Source organism: Brienomyrus brachyistius, chromosome 15 (assembly GCF_023856365.1).
Source record: "Brienomyrus brachyistius isolate T26 chromosome 15, BBRACH_0.4, whole genome shotgun sequence".
Classification (NCBI taxonomy): Eukaryota; Metazoa; Chordata; class Actinopteri; order Osteoglossiformes; family Mormyridae; genus Brienomyrus; species Brienomyrus brachyistius.
Genome location: NC_064547.1, coordinates 5795088 through 5812629, shown reverse-complemented (window position 1 = coordinate 5812629; position 17542 = coordinate 5795088). Strand labels below are relative to the sequence as shown.

General features: G+C 46.4%; 2 protein-coding genes across 6 annotated transcripts in view; one reads left to right on the top strand and one right to left on the bottom strand.

Annotated features, from left to right (window-relative positions):
* unc13a (unc-13 homolog A (C. elegans)) overlaps positions 1–14193 on the top strand; it is a 49467-nt gene extending 35274 nt beyond the window's left edge. Inside the window, 8 exon segments of the mRNA XM_048976642.1 lie at positions 387–510; positions 4850–4906; positions 5020–5100; positions 5787–5934; positions 6584–6640; positions 9894–9986; positions 10350–10509; positions 10710–14193. Coding sequence (XP_048832599.1) covers positions 387–510; positions 4850–4906; positions 5020–5100; positions 5787–5934; positions 6584–6640; positions 9894–9986; positions 10350–10509; positions 10710–11001 — 1012 coding nt within the window. The 3' untranslated portion in view covers positions 11002–14193.
* Positions 14087–17542, bottom strand: part of si:dkey-110c1.10 (unconventional myosin-Vb) — a 22071-nt gene continuing 18615 nt past the window's right edge. For all 5 annotated transcript variants that reach the window (XM_048976635.1, XM_048976637.1, XM_048976636.1 and 2 more), the window contains 5 exons: positions 16806–16944; positions 16209–16506; positions 15543–15717; positions 15377–15457; positions 14087–15057 (listed from right to left, as the gene is read on the bottom strand). In XM_048976635.1, the coding sequence (XP_048832592.1) occupies positions 14896–15057; positions 15377–15457; positions 15543–15717; positions 16209–16506; positions 16806–16944 (855 nt within the window). In that variant the 3' untranslated portion in view covers positions 14087–14895. The remainder of the gene's footprint in view (positions 15058–15376; positions 15458–15542; positions 15718–16208; positions 16507–16805; positions 16945–17542) is intronic.

Here is a 17542-nt window from a genome sequence, read left to right as displayed (position 1 = left end):
CGGCAGAAACCCATGCGAACACGAGGAGAGCGTGCAAACTCCACACAGAAAGGACTCGAACCCAGGACCGTCTTGCTGTTAGGCAACAGTGCTAACCACTGCCCTTGGTTTGCTTTATATTACTAATTTTAACAATTTAACGTTGATAGTTAGATAGCTAGCTGATGAACGTCATTGTTAACTGTGAATATAAAGCAAGATTAGCTAATACCCGTCTGACATATTTGCCTGGCTGACAAACAATCTGCATAAGCCCATTAAAAATATTAAACACTGATTGTTTTTTCTGTATATTGTATTTTCTTCTGAAATAATGGAATTTTAGAGATTTTGGATTTAGCTAACCATAGCTGAGGTACGTGGGTCTCTCTGTCTCCGTCACCCAGCCTGACGCTGTTCGCTAAGATCTGTGAGAAGACCGTGCTGAAGCGAGTGCTGAAGGAGCTGTGGAAGCTGGTGATGAACACCATGGAGAAAACTATTGTGCTGCCGCCTCTGACCGACCAAACGGTTAGTGCCGCCCAATGCCCCAGGACACACTTGCACATACGGGACTCTGTTCGAGCACCGCAACCGTACTGCAGCCGCACGCTGCCGATAAGGGTCTGGCTCAGACGTCGCCGAGAGTCTGCGACGGCTCCTTAGGATGTGGAAGAGCGACCGGAGGAGGACGGTGCTGTCAGGTCCTGCCGCGGGGCGTCTGCTCGCACTGGCGAGAATGGGAGTGCCTGACGCAGTCCAGGCTGTGTGATTTCCTGCATCCGAAGGTCATTGTAGTCCCCCTGAAGGAGGAAAGACCTGCAATATCCCAGCCCACTTACCTACCAGCAGAGAACCCTCCAAGTTTCCATTACAAAATCCATTCTAACTGAAGCCATTTGGCGACAGACAAGGGAGTGCACCATTCCATTATATCCCTGGCTCAAAGTTGTTCTCGAGGCCATAAGTCACAGTTTCTGTCTTGCGAAACCTTTTTGTTTCCATTCTAAAGTGAGCCTTAGATGTAACATTTGCATACATTTTTGGTTTGGTATTGACCCGGTATTGAATAACCGGGAGGAAGATGGATAGATTTTTCTTTCGAGTGATGCAGAAATTGTTCCACTCAGAACTGTGACTTTTGGTTTGAGCATTATATGTTTGTCCATTTTTATTTATATATATATATATATAAAATTTTATTTTGATATATCTGTCTTTTTATTTGAAAAGAGCCCCATATCCTTCTCTTGGAGAATAGCCAGAAAGAGTTTGAGAGTCTCTTGTTAGCACGGTTCCTCCCCAGCAGAGATTCGCTTATATGAAGTCAGTTGGTGGTCAGTCATGTGACCACTAACATCCAACCAAGAGCGACTTGAGGGCCGCGGCAACCGGCAGCTCCAAGGCCAGGCTGGGCTGCTGCTGGTGTAACATGAGAGCCGCTCCAGGAGCTTGTGCCTCAGCGTAGCCTCGCTGTTGGGCAGCACGGCTTCCCAGTGGCCCCTGGGATTGTTGACTGATGCTGGTTGGCTGATCTGGGGCTCTTTTGCGGCCTGACTGACCCTTCTTTCTGATTATTACATCCTGCGCCCACCGCTCTCCCACCACAGATGATTGTAAGTACGGCACTCCTCTGTGTGTCTGTCTGTCCGCAGTCTGTCAGTGCAGGTGCTCAGTCCTTTGCTATGTATGGCTGCCAGGCTCCCCTCCTCTCTCCTCCACGTCACGTCTTCTCCCGTCTTCTCCACACGGGTTCAGGTTTCATCCTCGTTTCTGCATCCTCTGTCCTGGTCTCTGTCTGGCCCTCTGTCCTAGCCTCCTCTCTATCTGCAGCAATAGCATGGTGCATTCCTGACTGACTCTGACCAGGCCTTCCTCCCTCTCTCTCAAGCCCCCGATTGGGTTCTTCCTGCCTCCCACTGCCTTTCTCCCTCTCTCTGTCTCTATCTTACGCTCTCTTTTTCGGAAGTGACTCTCTTTTGCCACCAGTGTTGCCTTGTACTCCTGCACCGTGTCCTGGGATCTCTCTCTGGGTTACTTCAGTGCTGTTGTTTAATATATATTGCCCTTCCCCTCCCCTCTTCTCCTCCTCCACCCTGCCCTTGTTTGAATTGTCCCCCATGTGGATCCGTTGCTTGCGTGTGGACTACTTAATCCACTGTAGTCTGCACTTCATGTCGATACAGGTCTGCTGTGTTTGCCTGTCTTGGTATGGTTCCATGTTTTTACGTTCGAGAAACCTTCCTTTGATTTATTTTAGGGGGAAGGCAAAGCTTAAATTTTGCTGTACATTATCATCAAGGCCGTTCTCTGTTGTCTTACCCTGTTTGGATTAATCTTAATGAAGAGCTGAGTATAGCTGGTGTTTATTCAGCGCTCGCTGTATACCCTCCTATTCTCGGTGGACTGCATGGTAAACAGCCTGTGTAAATTGACACGCAAATGCAACGTCCTATGTAGGCGTAAATGCACTCACACACGCACACATTGTTATAGCTCATCGTTCCACCATAGATGCTAATTAAAAAGTCTAGTTGCTCACTTTTATCTTCATTTTTTTGGTTACTGCCTCAAAAATTCCGCAGATGAACTTTAAAGGTTCTTTACGTTAACTGTACCTTCGTAATGTCTTTATAATGTATTTATAGAACATTCGTTGCACCTTCATAATGCATTCATAGAACATTATACCTTAACAGCTTTAATATACATTAATAACAAGCATTATATGATTATAATGTTTGTTATTATCATATGAATGCATTATGAAGGTGCAATTAATGTAAAGCATTACTGGTTTGTTGTTATGATTATGCAGTTTGATTGGATGTTCTACAAACTGGATTTTTTTTACAACTGGATTTGTGAAACATCTTTTTTGGTAACACTTTACTTAAGGCCATGTTTTTACTTATTTACAAACACAACCATAGTGCATTATAATACATTCATAAAGCATTATAAGTATGGCTGTAAATATTTAGGAAAATAGCATAACACATTATAGCCATGTGTATTATGCATTATGAAGCTCTTATCTGGAATGCACAACAGATATCTTTTTAATGCATTATAATGGTTGGTATGAGCATTAAGGATGCTTTGTACTCCATTATAAAGGTATTTGTCGTGTATTATAGATGAGAGATTCATAGAGCAGTCATAATGCATAATAAACATGACTTTAATGTGTTATGTCTTTTCATACGTATTTTTAGCCATGTTCATAATGCTTTATGAATGCAATATTATAGGTTAAGAATATGTTTATAAATTACTAAAGCATGGCCTTAAGTAAAGTGTTTTTTTTACTATAACTCCATAAGAATTGCCAGATTTCCAGTTCTTCCATCTCTCCAGGCAGTGTACATTCTCTGTGTCTCAATCAGCCACCCTGCTGGGTGACATTGGTGTGATTTGGAGTACAGTCTCCATATTCTAACATGAAGATATACGCAGCAATGACTACTGCACTAGTGACACTCATTTTTGTTTTGTTTTTTTCCATGTCAAATGCTTTTTTTTTTGCACGAGGGAGTTAATTACGAGTCATTCGATTTAAAAATAACAATATCAGTATCCACGTTTCTGATATGTCAAATAAATTGTGTTGAGTTCATTAGTTTGGTATGTACCACACCTTTTATTTAAATGCGCAGGGCTGATTGGCTGTAACAGATAGGTTGCGATGTTTCAATAGGTTACATCGTCATCCAATCAGACCCTGGGGGAGTGGCTTTTCCTGCATCGTTAACAACTATCCTCTCTTTGCAGGGCAGGGTGAAGCTTGCTTGTCACAGTGATGTAAGAATTAAAACACTTCAGATCAATGTGTCCTGTCCCTCTTTTTCTCTCTCTCTCCGTCTTTCCACTTTGTGTTACTTGGCTCTTCATCGAAACAAATGGGTGGATGCAGCTCTTGCTCACCTTTGTTTTTAGATGGTGTAGTCCTGCCACTCTGTTGTGCCTCTTCTCAGTTAGCTGCCTGTCTGCCTGCCTCACACCCCCGGCATATCAAACATCTAACGTCTGACCTTAGCATTAAAAACACAGAACGCACTGGTGACACACACAAACAGATTGTGTTGGACTAGTCCAGTGTTTCTCAACCCAGTCCTCTGGGACCCCCCGCACAATTCACATTTTTGGTTTCTTCCAGCTCCCAGCCAATCAAAAACGCTGAATACCTGGTACAGGTGTTTTAGGAGTTGCGAAGGAGCCAAAATGTACCCTGTTATGGGGTCCCCGAGTAATGAGTTTAGAAACACTGGACTAGTTGCTACTAATGACCATTCTGACAGCTTGCTATGATCCTTGGATCCACATCGATTGTTCTTCATGGATTTGGAACTCACTATGTCTAAAAGTGGATGTTTAATCTAGGATGTTTATGTTACTGATTGAATAGGGCATTTTTCTTTTTTTTTCACCAGCATGTTGTAATTGACTTTTAGGAACTTGTTCATTCGTTGTTATATCCTGTTAAAAGGTTTCCAGAGTCTTGTCTACATGATGAGTCCCGTAGTCCCATCACTTACGGCATGGGGGTCACTGGTCGCTGTGACCTGTGACTTTCTGTCTCTCTCTGTTGAGTTTGTGTCCATGCCGTGACTTCCGTCTGCGCTGCCTTGCTACGTGTGTGTGCATCTCTGGAAGACAGGGAGGTCCCTCCGCTGTGGGTCATGAGGATTGAGAGCATGCAGGCGTGCATGTTTGTGCGCATACGGAGTTCTGCGCGTGTCGTGGTGTTATCTAACCTCCTCTGACCTCTCAGTCTGTGACTGCCGTCTTTATTGTGATTTGCTGACGGGCTGCAGTGTCCTGTGATGATAATGCAGCCTCTCTCTCTTTCTCCTCCTCTCTCCACCAGGGAACCCAGCTCATCTTCAACGCTGCTAAGGAGTTGGGGCAGCTCTCCAAGCTCAAGGTATGGTTCAGTGTTAGCGGTTTAGTCATTCTGGGGCTCGTGTTCCTCCGAAAGACCATAGGAAGTGCGATTGGTTGCTCTCTGCCTCTTAAAGTCCTGCTGTCTTTCTCCAGGAGCACATGGTGCGTGAGGAGGCCAAAGCACTGTCCCCCAAGCAGTGTGCCGTGGTGGAACTGGCCCTGGATACCATCAAGGTGCTCCACCACGTCCCTTCCTGTCAGGACTCTTCCGGTCTTGTATCCCGATGTCACAAAGGAGCCAACAGCTGCATGCTTGATATTACAGGCACATAGTGGGTGTTTCTCAATACCAAGAATGCAAGGATCGTACTTGTGCTCTCGGCAAGAGCGGTCTTGCTAACTTCCCTCCTCAGAATGAACTTACGCCGCAATGAATCATGGGATTGTTCTCATTTGGAGAGGATGCACCAGATGCATCCTTGATATCTGGGGCGAGGCAAGAACGACATCTGGGAACTTTTACCGTCTTCTGTATCTCCGTTCTTAGTATCAGAACTGATCTCCAGCAGTGGACGATGACGTAAAACGGGTATGAGAGAACACAAATATGGTGAAGTACACGTATTGAGAAGCACCCAGTGATTGTGTAGCTCCATTCAGGCTCAAGTTATTTACTTTATACGCAGATAAACATGTTTTGACAGGTACATTTTGAGATAATAGCAGCAAATTATAAATCCTGACGCCTTTTGGTCAATTGAGTGTAGTCAGTAATTCGGACATGCAGTAAAAGGTTTTTGCCTTTTGCCTAATGGTATCCTCCAGTATCGCATCACTCATCTGTGAAGGAGATTTGGCCACATCATGCAGCCCTGCCTGTGCCAGTCTGACGGATGTCATTACTGTACCTCTTTTCCTAGCAATACTTCCATGCAGGCGGAGTGGGGCTGAAGAAGACCTTCCTGGAGAAGAGTCCAGACTTGCAGTCCTTGCACTACGCCCTCTCCCTCTATACTCAGGCCACAGACAAGCTCATCAAGACCTTCGTCCAGTCACAGAATGCACAGAGTACGCTCCCTCCTCTCTCATCCTCCTCAGCCCCTAACCCCTTTGTTTAAGCGCCTTTGATCTGGCTCCTCAGCCTTCACATCCAAACCCTCGCTCTGATAGGCCCCTGTTCTCACTGTATCTTCTCGTTTTTCCAAAAGCTGCTTACTTTAAAAACAGCATATGGTTTATCTTTTATTAATATTTGTAGAGCGGAAATTTCGCGCATGCTGGACTTTCAGGCTCTTCATAATCCTGGGCCCTATTTAATAATGACAGAACTGAAATTTTCCATACAGCCTTTTCTCGTTAATTCAGCTTAGCTGTTATCAGCTCCCAACTGTGGTAATGCTGATGCGGTACCGATATCCCTGGTGCTTCCTGGGCCTTTATATAAGTATGGAAACCTGACTAAAGGAAGCCGAGAGGGTTTATTTCCCACATTGCGCAGTAGAGTAGCAGTCAGACAGAGTGTTTTTGACACTCTTGCGGGTGAGTTTCCTTTGCACTGAGCGGTTTCCATAGAAGAGGGAGGTTAGAGATCTGGGAGCCTTCTAACTTCTAACTGCCCTTTTTTCTGATTCTGCTCCTTTCATTTTTTGTCTTCTGTTTCTGCTCTTTTTTTCTCCCCTTCTCTTCTTTCCCTCCCATTCCCCCGTCTCTCCGCTAGTTCACGGAGGGAAAGGGGTGAGATACACCCTTTCCGAGGATACGTACCCAGAGAAGGGTACGTGTGTCCTTGGGGCCTCCAGGCCCATATTAGCCGGACTTCCAAGAACAAAGCTGCCCATTGGCATTGAAAGCGCTCGCGCACACACACACACACACACACATAGCATATGGCTTGATGTGTGTGTTGTGTACACACATGCATGTACGAACTGCTGAGTTTGTGGACATACATATGTGTGTATGTATGGGAGTTCTGAACCCTAAGAGGCGTGACCGGACGTCACCTCTGAGACATCAGAGAACGCCAGTTGGGTGTGGGGGCGCGGCCCGGTGATGTTCCGCGTACGCCTCCGTTGCGGGGCTCGGTAGCGGCCATTCTTATGCCTGTGCGTGCACATGACTGACTGATTGAGCGATTGGGTAAGTATCTGCGTTTATTTCTGTCGTGACGGGCTAAGAATGTAAGGGTCTCACTTTTTGCTTGGTCTTTATGAATGTTGGATGGAAACGATGGCTGGCTCAGTTTGTCTGCAGGGGGCGCTCCTTTGTCACTCCTGGGTAGCCTCTTTGGGGTTAACATCCCCCTTCCACAGTTGATTTCTCCTCCGCTTGGAGTCAGGAACCATGCATTCATTCCCATTCGCATCATATGGGCGTGGCCAATGCTATCACCCTAAGAGGATCATCCAATCCCACATATTTCCATCAGCCCTATTTTTCCCTGTAGGAGTCACTGTCACATAGATTCAAAATAGGACACCACCTGGTATTTTCAGATCTATTCTTGTAAAAACCTGTACTTCTAGTTTGCAGCTTGCAGTGACCCCATTTTCTTAATCGTAACCCAGGTGATATGAAGACTAGAAAGGATTTTTCTGCAAAGTTTGGTGCACTCTTTCTAGCTGTCAGACTGTGTTTGCATTACCTTCAATTAAGGGATTATTATTTTATTCAGGCAAGTTTAACGAGTGTTTGCCTCAATCTCATGTAGGATCAGGGGTGCTGCTATAGGTTTTGGGCCCCATGATCGTATCGGGCCCCCAACCCAGAGCAATGCAAGTATGTTCCATATCTTGCAGGGCCCTAAGCCGCCCTCCCCCCCCCCCCCCCCCCATGGCACTGGTTTTTTAGTTAAGAGTCACATGCATAGGTGGGTCAGGTATAATCAAATACACTTCCCAGATCCGTCCTGATGGATTGTACTGGCCAACAAATTTTTACTTTGGTGTGAATCTTACAGTGCCGAATTCAAATTTCTAATCAGGATTTACTTGTCGAGTAAGGACTTAGATTGACACACAGTTAAACCTTACGCTATGCATATATTTACAGTACGTGTGCATGGTGCAAGCGACTCATCTTAAAGGTAGAAGAGTAAGATTTTCTGCTGCTGTACTTGGCCTCAGGAACATCCCTCTTAGCGGGAAGTCAGCCAGCACACTGGAACTCCACTTGATATCATTCTTACATATCAGAGAACAGGACCCTGTCTCAACATCACCTAACATGTTTCTGCCTGTAATCTCTGGCAAAATTATGAAGGAATGAGGACCCCCTAAACCAGCTGTTAGTTCTCCTGAGGAAAACACAAACGGGGAACCTTTCACTGCATGCAGTGACGTCCTGCTGGTACTGACATAGCTGCCCCCCCCCCCCCCCCCGCCCCCCCGTTGCTAAAGGAGGGTACTTCATTGGCCTGTTTACTGGCCTACATTTAATCACCCAGCAAAACCGTTTCCCTCTGGGCGGAGCCTAGGGGCTGTATGTGGTTCGTGCACCACCTCACCTTCAGGAAATAAGAATCTCAAACAGCAACACTCGCACTTACTGGGTACATAAGCAAGCTCTCGATTTGATATTTTAAAAACATTTTCATCTGCTAAAACGTTTCCATTTTCTTTTATGCATGACAGCCTCTTGTTAGGTGGTGCTATGCAGTGAGATGGTAGCTCATCTAAGTGGACATGAATCATAGCACTCAGTCATATCATAGGATTTGGTGGGGGGCACGGTTTGAGTCACCTTGATATATTTAGATATTCTTCCAACTAACTGGTCCTGGTCCTGATGTTAGCTTCACTGGACAAGAAAATTGTCATTTGGAGAAATTCTCACTGAGAGGGACAGATGGATATGATATCAGTGGTGTGGAAGAGAGCTGATGATTGTCTTCCAGCTGCAGGAATAAAGTTTAGCGGCTAAGCTGAGATCAGCTGTAATGCTCTGTCACTTCCTGCGTCCCAGCTGACATGCCCCCCCCCCCCCCCCCCCGCAGACAAACTGGGCCGCACCGCATGCCTCCCAGAACCAATAGCATGGAACTGAGGCCTTATCCTGCCCAGGGCTCCAACAGAACCGAAATCAGCAAAGACAGAGATGCCCTGCAATGTGACTGGCACACTGACTGGCACTGAGAGACCCATGCGAGTGCCGTCTGGGGAGGCTGTATGCCTGGAAAGACTGTAGGATCTTCTCTCTCAGTACAGTTACAGAGTGAGCCATTCAAACCTTCTTCATGCAGCCCAGTCATTTACGCTGGCTTTCCAGATGGTTCTCTGTATCCTCTGCACTCGACGCCAGATTAGTTTCTGCATGACGAAAGTCCATAAGTGAATGGGCTGCTCTCAGGTTCTACAGAGCCCGGGCTGGATTGTAAGACCCGTTTCAACAATCACCTCCTCCTTATGCCTGCTCTGATCAAGGAGAATCCAGGAATGGATCTGACCGGATACATGTCAGCATGCGACTCTTCTACACCTTGCCTGCTCCGGCGAACTGAAGGACAACAGACGACGACCACCTAATAATCCGAATATCTCCTCTAACACATCCTGTTTCCCACGGCCCATTTTTCCTGCTTTGCATCAGAGTCTCGTTGGCTAGTACAGCCAAACTGCAGCTATGGATGGCAGCTGTCTAGGAGCATGTCTCTTTGATGTGCTGTGGGCAAGCAATGTGTATAACGGCATTGTTCCACACTGATGATCGATTCCTCCCAAGGAAAATAATACCCAAAAATAAAAATATACATTTAAAGCATCCCACGCATAGCTGTGACCTCTGCTCAACCCAGATTACGGGCTAATCATATGACAGGAAGCATCATCTCAATTCTTCTTGACATATATCATTAGCTGTGCACTGCCTGAGTTAATGAACTGCGTAAATGTACTTTTCACTTGGTGCCTAACTGAAGATGGTTGAGATGAAGCAACTCGTCTTGATTAGCACCACACCACTGTTGAAAAATACAGATTTAATTATTCTAATTCCCTGTTCCTTCTTGTACTGGCCTGCTTCATTCTCAGGTTCAGGTGTGGACGACGCAGTGGGAGAAGTTTCCATCCACGTGGAGATCTTCACCCACCCCAACACAGGCGAACACAAGGTCACAGTGAAAGGTGAGACTCTCCCACATGGACCACCTAAGCATTATGCTACCTGAGCATATTCTACATTTACATTCTACACATTTAGCAGACATCTCTGTCCAGTGGAACATACAAGTGAGGCAAACAGCACATTTCCAACATTTGTCCTATGAAGGAGTCAGCTAGGCTGAGCTTCCAACAAAAGCCCAGGTGTGAATGTAAGCAGGAGCTACACAACAATTGCACAATAACCGTTAATAAATTAAGAACATCATAAGACTATTCAAGGGCCATTAAGTGCGACATACTATATATGTACTACGTACCATATAATACGTAGTATCGTTGAGTAACTGTTACCGGTGCTAGTGACATTCTCTGTTCCCTCCTCAGTGGTGGCAGCGAACGATTTGAGGTGGCAGACATCTGGAATTTTCCGTCCCTTCGTGGAGGTTTATATCATTGGGCCGCATCTCAGCGACAAGAAGAGAAAATTTGCCACCAAATCCAAAAACAACAGTTGGGCTCCTAAATACAATGAAACCTTCCAATTGTAAGTTGGACGCAGGCGTCGTCTTGGCTCACCACCATTTTGTCCTTGATTGTGAAGTATCCGTCGCTGTAATACCTTTTAGTACTGATTTACGAGGCTCTCTCTTTAAGGTGCCTTTTTTTGGACTCGTAATGTAATGAGGTTTCTGTGTTAGATATCACACTGGTTTGCAGTAAGCGAGCTGTAACCTTCCTCCCCAGCACTCTCAGCAGCGAGGTGGGGCCCGAGTGCTACGAACTGCAGGTGTGCGTGAAGGACTACTGTTTCGCCCGGGAAGACCGCACAGTTGGCATGGCGGTGATGCAGCTGAAGGACATTGTGGCGCGTGGCAGCGCCGCCTGCTGGCTGCCCCTGGGAAAGCGGGTCCACATGGACGAGACAGGCCTAACCGTCTTGCGTATCCTGTCACAACGCAACAACGACGACGTGGCCAAGGAGTTCGTCAAGCTCAAGTCCGACCAGCGCTCTGCCGAAGAGGGCAGGGGGAGCTAGGGACTGAGGTGAAGGCGCCCCCTAACTGTGAATATGAGCTCTGCAGCCAACAGCATACTGCCCTCTGTCTTTCCACTCACCTTTCCACTCACACTGCCGAGGAGCAGCTGCCTGTTCCGCCTTCCAGTCTGAAACATAAACGCTACATTAGTGCAAGTGTCTCTTTCATAAAGAAACATGCATTTGATCCAGACAGACCTTACTCTACTTCGTCAGTTGGTGGCGCCGAAATTCTATCAGTCGCACTTTTCGATTGAGCCAGACGTCCACCTCAAGGTTCCAATATTTGATGTTGTCAGTCGCCAACTGAAAAAAAACGTCAGACTTGCAGAGTAAAATTATATTTAACTGTGTATAAAATATGTTATATTTTTAGCTGATGAAGTAAAATCTAAAATATCGAGATACGGTAGCGTGTATGAAGCTGAGAAAAGAGCATTATTCCCCCACGATGTCCTGTCCTTCTCACGCTCTGATCTCACTTCTCTCCTCTCTACTCCAAATCCTCCTCTATCTGCATTGTCTGAGCAGATGAATCCGCACAGGAGGCTGTACTGTGCACATCCCTGATATTAACGTATGAACATTCTGGGACAGATAGTCAGGATCGGTGTCCCTCTGTTTCTTTACTCCTCAAACTCCTTCAAGCCCATCAGCCACACAATCTCAACGCTGGGCAACAAAAAAAACAAGATATTTGGAGCCACATCTAGGCGAGCTCTACAGACCTTATATTCCTCGGTGTTGCATATGGAATCTTCATGAAGTGTCAAAGGGTTAAGGCAATTCCAGTTATCGTCATTTAAGTGATATTTCACATGAGAAAAAAGAAGATTGCTCCTAAGCTTTATGTGTAGATGTCATGCATTAGTGAGAGTAACTACCTCCATGTGTCTCTACACATGTCCAGGAGCCCCGCCCCCGCGACATGCTGCCCTGTCTTGTCGGCCACCCTTCTCTGTGTATATATGTAGTTCTCCGCATGATGAAAGCGCTTTTCCTCCAGCATGAAATAGACGTGTCCTTGTTGATCGTGGTCGGCGGAGGCCAGTAGACCAATGTATCGCCAATAGTGGCCGAGGCCAAATAAGAGAGGACAGCGGTGTTAAGTGAAAGCCGTATCGGTCTAGGCAGTCAACTTGAGAACCTTGCCAATCGTCTACTACGCGGGGACAGTGGCAAATCCATTGCCGAATATTTGCCCGCTGCTTAGCTAGTTACAGTCCACTGCAGAGACCTGAAACTGGGCAGCACATCGTAGCAAAAATGCAGTGGGCATGAAGATGTTGAAGATGTTCACCATTTTGTTTCCAGAAGAACGCGCATTCTCCATTTCCTGACCCAGTGTAACACCAACGTGGGTGGATTGCCACGGCAACATTGCGGTCCTGCTAACCTACCCTCCTCTCCCCTACTTGTACCCCCTCCGGGAAAGCACAACGACAGTCCCCCGGCACCTGTCTGACTTACGCACGCAGACCGGGCTGCCGGGACAGACGCAAAGGGCTACCCGACCACTTCCCCTCCGAAATCCGCACTGCTTGGCAGCCGAGACGAGATCGCCAACATGGGTGGGCCCCCCTGGGCCCCCCCCCCGTCACCACGGGCTGTGGTGGCACCAGTGACGCAGATGACACCAGCCTTTTCCTCCCCGCCATTAGAAGAAAGTGTCCCAAGCAAAGGTGAGGGTGTAATGAAGACATGCGTCTTCCTTAGGATTTATTATCAGATAATATTTCAGAATCCCCACATTTGGAGAGCATGACATCTTCAAGTGAACCTGTTGAGGTAGTCAGTTTGTTATCCTGAGTATAGATGAGTCAGCTGATTCTCTTTGGGTTTGGGAGTATTACGTCCAGTGAACCTATCAGGAAAGTCTGACACATTTTGCAGGACTCCTATTGGCTGAGTAGTAGCCAGAAGTGCCATTTGTACCCTGTTCTATGAGTGTTCCTATGTGTGCGTAGGAAGTACACAAATTGATCCCCAAAAAGCACTTCGTATCGACGTCTTACGGTGTCTCCCGCGGTTAATTTCGGTTTACCTCTATGCATTCTGTAAAACAATGAAACAGACCCGTCCATTCTGATTAGTCCTGAAATGTTTACAGTACAAATTATTAATGTTAGCACAAGTGCTTGATACGCATGTCATGCCAGGGTAAGATATAGCTAACGTCGGCCTTTGGCTGGTAGGATGGAAAACAGCAAATGGATGCTTCATCTCAAAATGAAGAAAAGGAGAATATTAAACATTAATTGCAACAGCTGTTTACTGCTACTAAACAGGAGTTAAATGTGACAGTGTAGGTGGTGTTTAGTGGTACTAAATTTTAGGCAATAGCTAAATGGATCTTCTCAGAGGGAAACCGTGATGCATTCCTCTTCTACATATGACACAAAGAGTTATGCGAATTCACTGTATGGCAGGGATTCGGCCATTAGAGCCAATAATCAGCTGGTTTTGGTTGTAGCTTGTGTGTAAATGCCATTATTTTCATTATCAGTCAGCTTGCATTTGGTGCCACATCAGTTGGGCAGTAAATATTGTTAAATATTGAGTTGAATAACATCCCTTCAGTGTTGACGTTATCTGTATGGGCGGTACTGCGTTAGAAAATTCTCTAAATTAACCTTGTGTAGGAAACTGCTTTGGAAGCTGTGGCACGATGTTCATGCCATTGACGATTTTGATCGATGCCCAAAACCCAAGGCCTGCAATCGGTCAGCGTGGGTGCTTGAATTAACACGGACACCCAGGAACCTGCATGCAAGAGTGCATAAACAGACCGAAGCACAAAAACATCTGAGAAAAACTAACACACAAGCATGCAGACAGGAGAAATGACACCCACCCTGTAAATAAGGAGTGCATGAAGGGAAGCGTCTTCCTTTAGCTGCACGTGACTTTTTGATGTGACTCGCTGACTATTGTCTTTTTTCTTTTTTTTTTTAAATTTTATTTCCAACCTGAGTAATTTAATTTTCGGTTTTTCTATTTTTCGAAGGCTTGTGAATATATAAATATGTATTACTGATGTGTAGTGGTACAAAGTACACGCATGAGAGAATTTTTTTATACAGAGATGTTTATAATTTTTTTTATTATTATGATTGTTCTTATTGGGGATAGAGGTGGGGGATTGCAGCATCGCTGTTTCTGCTTCCAATAAAAACTTCCGGAAAGAATGCACTTCTGCAGGCTTCAATGTGATCCTTTTAATCTCAAACTACGTGAACTGCAGCTCCCACAGACGTTTTGTTCAAAACGCACAGCTCATGCATTTGTAGCATTTTACCACTCAGTCTTGAGTACTTCTGTGGTTAACTAATTATTCATCGTTGCTTATTTATTGATAGTCAGAATAATCATGCGGTTGTGTTGGGTAAAGCTCTACATAAACTGCACCTTCCTTGTGCCTTTGTAGAACATTCAGCATTCATAGAACATTCATAAGCTGTGTGAAAGTATTCCTAAAGTCCTAACACCTTACCAGCTTTAATATACATTAATAACAAACATTATATGATTATGAGACTATAACTTTTCTTATTAAATGATTAAAATGTTTGTTATATAATGTCTGTTAATGTATATTAACGCTGTTAGGGTTAGGGTAGGTTAGGGTTGTTAAAGTATACTTACATGTTGCTTATGAATGCATTATGAAGCATTACTGTACAGTGTTCAGTGGTGTTAAGGCCGAAATGCTGTTTCATATATGTATTATAAATTACATATATTTTAGTGTCACGTACAATTAGCACTGTGGGCCACATACCGCTCTGAGGAAAACGTTTGGCTTTTGCATCTTTACACATGGTTTCCTCATAAGGAAACTGCCTTAGGGCCACATATTCTGTTGATCCAAGCGTTTCCCTCGAATGAGTCACATCAGACCCTGCGCAGGAAGGAGATCTTGAGAGAATCCGGGATGGTCAGCTGGTCGGCCCTTAGGAGAGGGGATGGCGAGTGAGGGAACGTGACGGGGAAGACGCGGCGGACATCCAGGAGAAGCTGGCGGGGCTGACTGTCGAGCCGCTCCTTCAGAAGGCCCTGAGGATGCAGAAAAGAAGGGAAGTTAGCATTCAGGCGGAACCCGTGGTCACGCAAAGGAAAGGATCCAAGGGGATGTGGAAGAGCAGTACGACACGGAAGTCCGGAAACGACAGGCACTGAGGTGGCTAAAATTAACCAACGTTGTTAGATAATCAGCAAATGTCTGTGCTGTCAGAAGGAGGGGGGGGGGGCGAATTTGCACTGGTGGCGGGGGCTACGATGTGTATCGTGATGTAATTGCATTGGGCACACATGTTTCAGCAGGACAGCGGGGCTGCCCCCTTCCCCCCATTTCCGACGGCTCTGTGGGCTGTACCTGCACTGTGCGAATGAAATTCAGTGTCACCCTCTCCTCAATGTCGCTGTGAGGGGTGTATAGCATCAGAATCTTCACAATCTGCGAAAAAATTCATGCCAGCGAGTTAAATGTCATTCTCTGATGGCACTGCAACTGGCGAAATGAGCTCAAGTTCAAACGCCACCTGCTGGCTGGAGAGAGCAGTGCAGGTCTGGACAAGGGCCTGTGCGTCAGCGTCTGATCTTTTGCTAACTTGCAGCAGCTGGACAGCCTGGATCAGAGGCTCCAAGGATGCCATAGCGCCCCCTGTCTGCAGCCCTTTGCTGCGAAGCCATTCCTCCAGGAGGCTCACATTATACCTTGAAAGATAAAATCAGGAGAATCTGTCAGCTGCAACACCTTATGTCATTTTAAAAGAGATTCCAATAATGACTATAAAATAAATCCATCCATCTTCCAGTGGAGCTAAGCCCAGGCCGCCTAGGAGGAGCAGAGGAACGCGATGGACAGATTTTGCTTCTACTTATCAGTCTCTTTGATCCAAAGCAATCTGCAGCTGAGAAACCTGGGTCAGTCAGTCCCTCGGCTATTTGGGGCTAAAGGCTTTGCCTAAGGTGTAGGTGCCAAATCTCAGGGTTCTTACCTAATTTTGCCATCTCATGGTTTGTCAGCAAACAATTATTATTGTGCAGGACCCTGCAGGACTACAGCTAGGTTGACATCTATGTCAACATTGAGATCAGTCAGCCCACCAATGGGATCCTGGATGTTTCTCAGCACCAAGAACACCAAGATCATGCTCGTGGTCTTGGCAAGACCACTCTTGTTAACTTGCCTCCCAAGAAAGTACCTGATCTGCATGCCCCGGCTCCAGCAGCACATGTCCTTACGCAGCAGCAGGTTGTTAAAGGCGGTAGCGGCCAGCAGGTGCAGGAGCTGGCGAAAGGTCTGCTCCAGCAGGGTAGGGGGCAGCGCCTGGCGGGACAGCGCCGCGTACAGCGCACCCAGCTCCCGCAGCACCGTCGCCATGGTGATGGGCTCCGCAGTGCCGGACTTGGAGTCAGACCCTGCCCGCTTGCGGGAGCCGACTGGCTTCCCTCCCGAAGCTGCCAGGCTTGGGATCATCTCACTCTCCAGGATGGCGGGCACTGAGCAGGAGGAAGGGGACACATTAGCCCTAGGCAGGCATTAACACCGGCCTGCCCGCCCGTCCGTCCATCCATCCATCCATCCACAGCTACATGTCGTGTGCAAAGGGATTCACACAACCTGCACTAAAGAAGCACGGGGTTGCTGTATACAAACGGAGGTTAGAATCGAGCATAGAAATGGAGTGTAGTACTTTAAAAAGAGGGAAACCGCAGTAGAGTCGCAAAACAAAGGACAGCATAGCAGCGGAGGACAAAGACGAAACGTGCACACGCCGCGGTGCCCGTCAGAGGCGTACCGATCATGGGCTGCAGTCGGGCCTCGGTGATGGAGAGGAGCTGCTGATAGGTCTGGATGGACAGGTCACTCAGGAGGCGCTGCTGCTCACTCAGGGTGCAGGTCAGCGGCAGCTTGTCTCCGGGAACAGAGCGGCCGGCCTGGGACACGCAGGAGACCATTTTCATACAGCAGCTTGAATCCTCACCGAACAGGCAAGTTACATAAGTCACACTTACACAGGCAGATACACAGATAATATGCAGGTACGCAGAATAAACAGGCACACATACACACACGCAAATTTACAAACACATTCATACACTCAGCCAAATATAATGACATGTAGGTACACAGAAATACTCAGACCCACACACACACACACATATATATATCGCACACATACAGGTTAATTCACAGAAATGAATGAATAAACAGACACCATATACACAGATACATAAGCTTTGAGACATATTCCAATTCCATTTTTAAATATGGTATGACGTGGTATAATGTCTGGACAATATTGAAAATGAAAAGTCTCTGGGGGGGAGGGGGGCAGGTGGTTAAATTTGCCAACCAAGTGGAGCGGGGTTGTGGTAGCGAAATTACCTGGGTACTCTGGGAGAGGTGAGAGGTCTGGATATACACCCTTAAAAAGAGACGCATACGTGCACATACATGCGCTCAAAGAGATGTGTACTTACACATACACAGACATACAAAGAGCCACACGCAGACAGACAGGCAGAGACAGAC